This window comes from Patagioenas fasciata, chromosome 3, assembly GCF_037038585.1.
Source record: "Patagioenas fasciata isolate bPatFas1 chromosome 3, bPatFas1.hap1, whole genome shotgun sequence".
In the NCBI taxonomy this organism is placed as follows: domain Eukaryota; kingdom Metazoa; phylum Chordata; class Aves; order Columbiformes; family Columbidae; genus Patagioenas; species Patagioenas fasciata.
Window position 1 is genome coordinate 19,543,282 of NC_092522.1, and position 9,372 is coordinate 19,552,653.

The 9,372-nt window shown below is 42.2% G+C and overlaps 1 protein-coding gene across 1 annotated transcript in view; it reads left to right on the plus strand.

Annotated features, from left to right (window-relative positions):
• The window catches only part of LOC136099679 (TOG array regulator of axonemal microtubules protein 2-like), a 30,070-nt gene extending 20,950 nt beyond the window's left edge, over positions 1–9,120 (plus strand). Inside the window, exons 15-18 of the mRNA XM_071805908.1 lie at positions 1,155–1,476; positions 2,668–2,884; positions 6,371–6,457; positions 8,708–9,120. Of these exons, the coding sequence (XP_071662009.1) occupies positions 1,155–1,476; positions 2,668–2,884; positions 6,371–6,457; positions 8,708–8,955 (874 nt within the window). The 3' untranslated portion in view covers positions 8,956–9,120. The remainder of the gene's footprint in view (positions 1–1,154; positions 1,477–2,667; positions 2,885–6,370; positions 6,458–8,707) is intronic.
• Positions 9,121–9,372: the final 252 nt, after the last annotated feature.

Consider the following 9,372-nt stretch of genomic DNA (forward strand, 5'->3'; position numbering starts at 1 on the left):
AGGAAGAGACACCCACCAGTTTTAGTTCAGAAAATCCAGTGCGGTGGCGAGGACAGTGTTGTGGAGGCTGCGAGAGGGCCATTTCTCTGCTGTTTGGTTTGGGACAAGTAATTTCAATCAGGGTATTATTATCTCAGTGGAGTCTTTTTGAGATGGGTGATTTGATGAGAAGTCCCATTCTAGAACCAAGATGCCATTCCCAAAAATAGCACTTCCTATGCATTTTGTTTGGCCTGTCTGAGTCATTGCTTTCTGACTCAAAAACAGTACTGGTAGTTCTGGTCAAGAGACATATCAATGTGGACTCTGTAGCTATTCATGTCATTGAGACCCATTATTGGTTGGTTGATGGACAGCATATTTTTTTCCCTTGTGCCTCAGTCAGCATTCAAGATAGGAGTTTGGTCCTTGCTGTCTCCCCATGCTGGTGAGAGAGCTACCTGTACCTGCCCTTCTCTGATAACAGAGTGGATTTATTTAGCTCTGTTGTGCTCAGCAGTGGCAGGAAGATCACCGCACACCTCAGTAGTGGGGTTAGGAGCTTCTCGTGCTCATGGCAGAGAGAGGCTGATCCAAGAGAATTGTTCCCATTGGGTTTGTCAAGCTGTGGATCCAGCTGCTAAGGAAGCAATAATGTGAGCGCAGTAGCGGGATGGCTGGCTTCAGTTTTTGCCTCTGTTACTGATCCTCTGGATCCCTTCAGTTATGCCCCTTGATCTGTCTGGGTAGGATTCATCTGCTCAGATGCATCTGAGCTATTTATCCAGATTCCCATACCTGTTGTAGAGGCACTTCTCCAGGACAATTAATTTCCTTATAATACAGACACCTGCCATAAGATGAGGCATTTAGACTTTGTAGTGCCTACTTTTCCACACATAGGGAAGCTGGATGAGTACCTGGGAAGACACCTGAAGATAAATGAGATGCATCCCATCCTTGGTGCCTTGGTTTTCCTCAGTAAGCACTAGTGATAATGTTAAGTCCAGATTGTCTCCTGTAATGATTGTCATGAGATCAAAGCTGCTTTTCAGATAAAGATCTAGCTGAAATCACATCATTAGGAAGTCTTCTCAAGTTGCATTCCTCACAATTAACCAAAGGGAGATATTATCACCAAAAGGTCTAACTTTGTTTTTATTTTCCATTTTAAGGTCTGTCTCTTATGTACCCATGCCACCCTCTCAGACAGCCCGTCAGACAGTCCGTCAGACAGTCCGCCAGACAGTCCGCCAGACAGCCTGCCAGACAGCCTGCCAGACAGCCCGCCAGACAGTCCGTCAGACAGTCCGTCAGACAGTCCGTCAGACAGCCCGTCAGACAGCCCGTCGCCCATCACAGGAAGAGACTGAACAGCGCCAGGAGCTTTGCAAGCTCCTGACAGCTAAGGACTTTCAGACAAGAATGGAGGGAGTGCTGCTCCTCCTTGACCACTGCAAAAACAACCCCCAGCTCATCTCCACTAACATTTCCCAGGTAGGTAGGGCATCTCCATCGCTCCTTTCCTGTTAGGTCCCTTCCCAAGCCTGTACCAGTAAAGTTAAAACAGTGCGTCTTATGTTACCTACTAGCTGTCTGGGACAGGCTGGTCTCTTCTCACCCCAAATAATTTCATTCAACTCCAGGCATCAGGGCAAGCAATTTCAGTCCAACTGTATTTCTCTGGTAGGTGTCTCTTGGTGCTGTTCATGAGACAGAATTTCCTGTTGCTGTAGCTTTTGCTGTATCTTACTACCAGTTAGGTTAAAACAAAGGAAATACAGCCACTGAAAGGCTGGAAATTATTCCCTAGAAGAGAAATCAGTTGGGGTGGAGGAGAAGTATCAGGATGCATTGATTAAAAAAACCAAAAATTAAAGGATACTCCTGTAAACTTTCTCTTCTATTGCAGACACAACTCTGCCTATTTACTTCTATCCTCATCCCTTTCCTGATTGGGACCATTCTCACCCTTCCTGTGGGCCCTTTTTTCCCTTTGGAAAGAGGAAGACAATGGCTAGAGACAGATCTCTTCCTTTTCCTCCCAGCAGCTGTTTTTTTTCCCCTTTTCCAGCAAATGGTGCCTGATAATGTGGCTGTCAAGGGACTGAACCTGCTCTAATGAGAACTACACAACACATTAAACTTCAGAAGTCTACCTGTTAGCTAGACAAATGGTCTGGGTACTGAAGAGTTCATCAGAGCCCTGCACTCCTCCAGATGCAGGTTCTGAGACAGATAAAAACAAAACTTGGATCACATCCAGCCACAGTTTTGGCAAAATCAATACTGCCCTCAGTACTTGAGGCAACTTTATGGAAAAATGGGTATCATAAATACCTGTTTTCATACCTCTGCACCAAAGATATTGCATTATTAAAATGGGATTAATTTAATGATTTGTAGCGATGATTTATGTAAATAATAATGTAAATAATATAGAGAGAAACACCATATGAACTATCCTGTCTGCACTCAAACCTCTTAATAAAATATGAAGATCTTTCCAACCACCATTAGGTGCAACCACTACAGTGAGTAGCCCATAAGAAAACAGTGAAATTGTGCTAGTAAGTGCTGACCTAACAGAAAACATTATATTTTACATTTCTGGGTGCTTGTTTCTACATCTCTCCTTGAAACAAGAACATTTTAATCCAGATTTCCTGTCCTTTGTTTTCTTAACAGATTTTTGACTCTTTTGTCCTGAGACTTCAGGATTGCAACAAGAAAGTGAACCAGCAGGCGCTGGAGGCACTGGCTTTGATGACACCCATACTTGGAGATGCCTTATACCCAGTCCTGACCTCTCTGATAGCAGCAGTCACTGCGAACCTGAACTCAAAGCACTTGGGGATTTATGCTGCAGCTGTGAAGGTGCTGGAAGCATGCATTGATCACCTAGGTAAGGCTGACCTCTGACACTGACTCTCCCCAGCTGCGGCTCCTCCATCTCAGAGCCAAGTGAGTGCTAAGTCTGTGGATGGCTGTTGTTGTCTGTGGGAACATCCAGCTGCTGCAAGATGTGTATGAAGTCCTGCCTGCATTCTTTTTATTCCAATCGGTTGTATCATGTTGGGATGTGTAGCTGAATGGACACTGCTTATCACCTGGGTCATAGATCTGATTATTACAGAGAGGACATTCTAGGGATTATTTTAAGTTTCCACTATAAGAGCATGAGGGAAGTGACTAGCATCTGTCATGACTGTTTTTCCTGGGAAACTGCATGCATTTTGTTTTTATTGAATTGGATTTCTAATATGTGCACTCTGTTAAGTTTACAACCACTAAAACAAGATGAAAGGAATGTGCTTTTTCCTTGAAACACATAGGGGGAAGTGTGGTGGAGGCTCTTTGCTCTTGCTGGGCTTCTTTCCCACTTCTTTAGAATAAACAAGTATAAATCAAGATAAATCAAGCTGTAAATGATGGCTTATTCCAAACGTTGTTCTGCATGGGGCAAGATTGCTATAGCCAAGGTCTGCTGTAAATTCTCTTGCCACACAGACTTATGTCAGCTGTGAAAATGCAGCACTGGGTGAATATGCCTGAAAAATTCAGTGTTGAAGAGGCAGGTGTTAAAGTGAAATTAACAAGTTCTCCACATCAGCTGCTTTGCAAACTCAGTGAATCTGCTGACCTGCTGCCTTTCTGTATTCCAAGTATTGGGTTGTTCCTAATCATGAAGCAGGAGAGGAGGGTGAGACCTTTACTGCTCTTGGCCCTTACTGATTTTTTTGTGGTGCGTGGGAGAAGGTGTGGGAAAAGTTGCAGAATCCTGCTAAGAGAGGATGTGGCAAATAGATCCCTTCAGGGTTTTGTATGAAGCTTTCCGTCATTCCCCTCTCACCAATTCTAAGAGGTCACTGTAAATTTTCCATGCTGGCAGATGCTAGAACAGGAGCAAGGTGCATCTGTCTCTTATCACAGTGGCTTTACTCAGAGACAGGTTCTCAAGCAAACAAGGTGGGATATATATTTTTTGTTCTGCTCATTTTTGTGGACATTTGTAAAAGTTCAAACAGGTAACTGAATCACAGATATTTCAAAATTCAAGACCCTAGGGCTTTACTGGGGGAAGGAAGGCTCTACTGGAAAAATGCATGAGCAAAACCATACCATATGCTATAAAGTGACAAAACCACCCCAGAACGCTAAAGGATTGTTCAATGCTCCTAGCAAAGAGTAAGAGAGCACAACCTCTTGCCCCATTGCTCCTATGAGTTTAATAGCTAAGAGCCCAGCTATTGCACCGAGGCTCTGTGTTGACATGCCTCATATTCTGAGCTTTAGGTGAGACTTCCTCATCTGCCACCTTTAATGATCCATGCAAAAATGCAAGCTGGTTAGAAAATTGTTTGATCACTTGATGTGAAACAAAAAAACCCCAAATGACATACAAACAAATAAAGAACATAAAACACCCCCCCCCATCTGTTAGACCAAAATTCTACCTAAAACCAAACTAATTTGCTTCCCAATAGTGCCTGAATAGTTTGTTTACCTTAACCCTGGCATTGGTTTGGATGTCCCCAGCTGAAGACCACACACATTCATTAGCTGTGACCTGGGACCATAATCCCACTCAAGGGAGCCACCTTGTAGGTGGAGGTGAATCAGCAAATCAAGCTCAACTGCAATGGGACCAAGACATCTTGCTGTCTCCTCTGACATCTGTCCTGCCCTGTTCTCTGTCATGAAAGAAATGCCCTTCAGATGGCCACTGCCTGACACCAGGGCATGGAGTCAGACCAGCAGCCCCAGATGGTTCCCAGAGGAACCATCACTCTGAGAGAGGGGAGGGGGAATTTCCCTGTAGTTGTCAACATAGCAAAGAGGGGAACGCAGTGAAAATGAGAGTGCGGAGAAGCAGATTCCTCTGCTCAATACAGCAACTGCGGGGCTGCCTGTCCTGTGGCCAGCAGGTTTAGCTGATACGTAGTACAGGGAATTAAAGCTGGGTTAGTAAGAACCAGACTGCCTGTTGCCTTGTTTTCTCTAGTAGCTATTAAAAGCTCCTCTGTCTTTAGGTCTCTCAAGGCAGCAAAAGTAACTGCTGGGTGAATTTGTTATTTACTTGAGCTTTAATGTTTCAAAATGTACCGAGCATTTGAAACTCTCAAAGTGAAAGTTGAATACTGCTAACATACTTATCTTCCTACAAAAACAAGAAAACAAGCAGCTCCCCCTCACCCATCCCAAACCCAAGTGTTCCCCTGAAAATCTATGTAGATACCAATATTAATGACAAATTAACATTTTGTGCTTCCACAAGACCTCCAGATCTTTTTTCAAAGCAGCAGCTGTAAGGTAACTCCCTGGGGAGGAAGAGCAAATGTGAAACAGCATCTGACAATACTGCAAGAGGGTGGGACAAAAAGTGAAGTGTCTGTTTGAAAAGATGAATGAGAAGAGTGTAATTACCAAAGCAGAAGCTTAATTAGCGTAGCAGAACGGATTCATTACTGCACACTCACAAGGAGATTGTTAGGGACTACCTTTTTTATATCTCAGGCAAAACGGAGCACTTAATAGCACAGTACTACTTAAAACCCCTTTGGGATTTGACTCTGTAGTGGTTCACAAAGAAGCAGGTTGCTTACTCTACCTATTGGTGCCACTCCCGGTGACACTGCGAGGTATCGTAGTGCATCCCACAAACATTCTACCTCCAAGAAAAGCTTTGCTTGGCTTATCAAAGCAGTGAGACTGGAGGCTTGCAGACCAATTCAGGCAGCAGTTTATTAATTAAAACAAGACCTCAAATCCAAAACAGGCAGCACAGGAGACGTTAAAATATATATGGCAGTCAAGTATTGGGAAATCAGGTTGTTTTTCAGTCTCTCTACCGAGATCTGATTTCAGAGATAGTATAAGAGCACCTGAGAGTGGATGGTGTTGGCAATGAGCAGCAATTATCTCTTGTAAGAGTAACTTGGAGTGTTGTCCATAGATCCCAACAGGTAGTTTAAAGATTTAACACCAGCTTATCCTTAAAGTGTGAATGGATGCGTGGACTCTTGAGCCTTCTCATCCTTTTCCTTAGACAAGGGAGGAGGTCACTTCTGCAAAGCTCCAGGATGCAAAACATTTTCATTGCTTACAGGTGATTTAAATTTTGAGGGCCCTGATGTGGAAGCTTTAACACAGCTCATTGTACAGCAGTTAACTCTGGATTTACAAATGTGAAATGAGAACTTTTCTTTTTGAATTTAAAATCCTCCCAAGTAAGCTGAAGGAAAGAAGTAAAGGACTCAGAAACTGGCATAAATTTCCTTCATTTTACAAAATGCAGTTACCTCTGCCTTTTCCCCTCCTTCCCTTTTTAACTATTTTTTTTTTCTTATAACCTCGGAAGAGTGAGCAGAAATACATGTTTCTCTTTCAGATAACACATTGCTGCTGCAAATCTTTGCCCACCGAGCGCGTTACCTCAGCGGCAAAGCTCTGCTGGATGTCATTGAACGTCTCACAGGTATTGCCTTCTTCAACTAATCTCCACTTCTTGAAGTCTTCAGAGGGAATATTTAGAGGGAATACCTCAGAATAGACAGTGCAGTCGCTTATCAAACACCAGAAGGTCCTGAGCTTGTTCCTCCTGCAAAATACTTGTACTTGGTGTATTTGGCAGGGGTTTGCCTGGCCTCTGCAGAGGCTTGCAGTGTGTGAGAGAAGAACAGCGCTTGGGCTCCAGCGCTGAGCTCTCACTGAGGCATCTCAGGACCCGCCTCCAGGAAAGAGAAGGCCTAAAAATACCCTGGCTGACTTCTCTCTTTGAAGTACAGTACAGTAAAGGTCATGGAGGTCTCTAAGAGGTCCCTGTTCTACAGCGAACCAACATCCTTTAGAAAAAAAATTGTGGCAACTGGTATTTCTGAGGATCGGTTTGTTTTGTCATCATAGGATTCTTGTTGTCCTGTTGGAAACTTTTGAGGCGGAGTCCTGCAGAGCCTGGGGGGTCACAGTGTAGGTGAAAACTCAACACACATATTACAGGCAAGGACTTTGTGCAAGGCAGGATTTAGGGGCAGAAGGAGGCAGTTCAGCCCAACCCACTGAGGCTCCCTGCCTGTATTGCAGATATCATATGGACTCATTTCAGGATGTACAAACAGTCTACTGTATCAGCAGTGTGCAACACACTGGAAGTACAGCTGATAATTGATTTATAATAGTAGCTTGCTCTGTCCAGCAATAGCCAATGAATGGAAAAAATTATAATCTCAATATATACTAGAGAAGAGTATTTATAGCCTTGCTTTAATTAGGACTAAATCCACTTCTAGTTATGCCAGCATCTTTTAATCCAAGGTTTAATACACTTTGCTTCTTCATTATGAATCTCAAAAGGGCATGTTTAGCCATAACAAATATAAAAGGGCCTTTAAAGATAATTTGGATAAAGTAAATCTCTGTAAACATAAAATTTACTTTTACAGTTATTTTAATCTCTTTTTCAAATACAGCATTTGAACATAAATTGGAACTACTTTAGAAAGCGCAGATGTTCTCTCTGGGATTCAGTGGGAACAGACAGCTCTTTTTGTTCTGAAGCTCCATAGTGACCACTGTGTTTAATAGCATTTAAACATAAATTAACTCCTATTTTAAAATAGGTACCCTTTTCCTGCTTACTAGAGTTGGTTTTAGGTACTGTCAGGAGCCGTTTAAATGTTGATGACTGATGCTAGATTAACAGCATAGAGGAAATGAAGGTCCTTCCACTACAAAATAATAAATAGTTACTGCATAACGTTTCTACTGAACAGAAGATAACAAAGCTCTCTTCAGACCATTTCAGATTTTGATCTCTCAGCAAAATCTGCCATGCAAGGAGCTTATTGATAGTAAATTTTTGTTTGTATTTAATAGAGCTCAGTTCAGAAAATGAGCTGAGAACAGACGTCAGAGAGAATGTGCAGAATGCGTTAAATATCAGGCGCCTGTGTAAGATTTTTCTCTGTTCCCCTATTTTAGGGAATGTTGTGAGGGCAATTGCCATTAAACTCGTGAGATGCTCAAATGCCATGGCAATGGGGTTTGGGTAATTATCTAAGACATTCTGAAGTTTGAAACAGCTGTTCATTAGAAGCCACTAAGTATGAGGGGAAAAAACCTCAGTTTGGACCCTTCTGTCACAGACCTCAGTTAGTCACTGATGTTTGTAAGAAAACTGTCAAGCAACACACATCTTTTCTGGGCTGAAGTTTTGAAGTGTGGTGTCATACTGCTGTTTGCTGTGTGCCACTAAGCAAAAGGAACAGCCACACGGGACTTCTGTCATTCTTTGTCAAAGGTCACAAAAAAAGTAATCATCCTTTTGTTAGAAATCTTTCAATTACCTCTCTGAGCTGCATTTCAAAATCTTCAGCAGCTGGTTTAGACAACTTCTTAACGGAAATAAACAGCGATTTGCCATTTTTGGCATTTGTAATGCAGAAGCAGATAGTGAAATTATTTACAAAATGTGTATTATTCACTTTGATAAGTCTATCATGGATACAAAGCCTCTGATTTGGAGAAATTAAGGTCCTCAGAGGTTGGTTATGCTGTTCAGTGGATGATCAGCCACTGTTGCCTGTTTCTGGACCATTGGGCCCTTTGTGCTTGTTGATATTAGCCAGAAAAGCCTTCCAAGAACCAAAACTTGTAGGTACTTGTAGGTACAAGGAACGTACTTGTTTACATTACGGCTGTTAATCTGTTTGCCTCTCTCACCTGGCAGTGCTTGTGGCCACTGTTTATCCCCGGAAACCTCAATTCGTCCACCGCTATGTCCTGCCTGCGCTCTGGTTCCTTTTGGGAAACAAGGCCCTGCCTGTCCGAAGCGGCAGTGTCAGGGCTGTGCTCACCAAGCTTGCAAAGAGCCTTGACGAAGTGATGGGCCCCAGCCTGAAGAAGTATGCCACCAACCAGCCTCAGTATGTGACAAGAAACCTCTGGGATCTTTTGAACCTGAATGTGAAGGCTTGATGTGCTCCAGGAAACAGAAGGAGGGGTGTGGAGTGGGACAGCTGGAGGCAAAGGTGGATGTGGTGGTGGCATTCGTTTTATTCCGTGTGTTTGAAGAAGAGGATTTACCTGATAGAGTTTATAGTTACACATTTACTTAATATATTTTGATGTTGGTTTAAAAAAAAAAAAAAAAAAAAAACAAACAAACCTTAAAAAAACTTTAAAAAAAACTTAAAAATCTTAAAAAACTTAATAAAAAAAATTTAAGAATTCTTTAAAAATAAAAAATATTTTAAAAAAGAATTTTTCTAAAGTTTTATGTCTTGACCTCATGTTCCCTAAGAAGTTTGCACAGATACCAAAAAAATAAAACCTGTGTGTAAATGCAATTTGTAACTGTAAAAAGGAAAATACTATATTTATATACATAGAAAT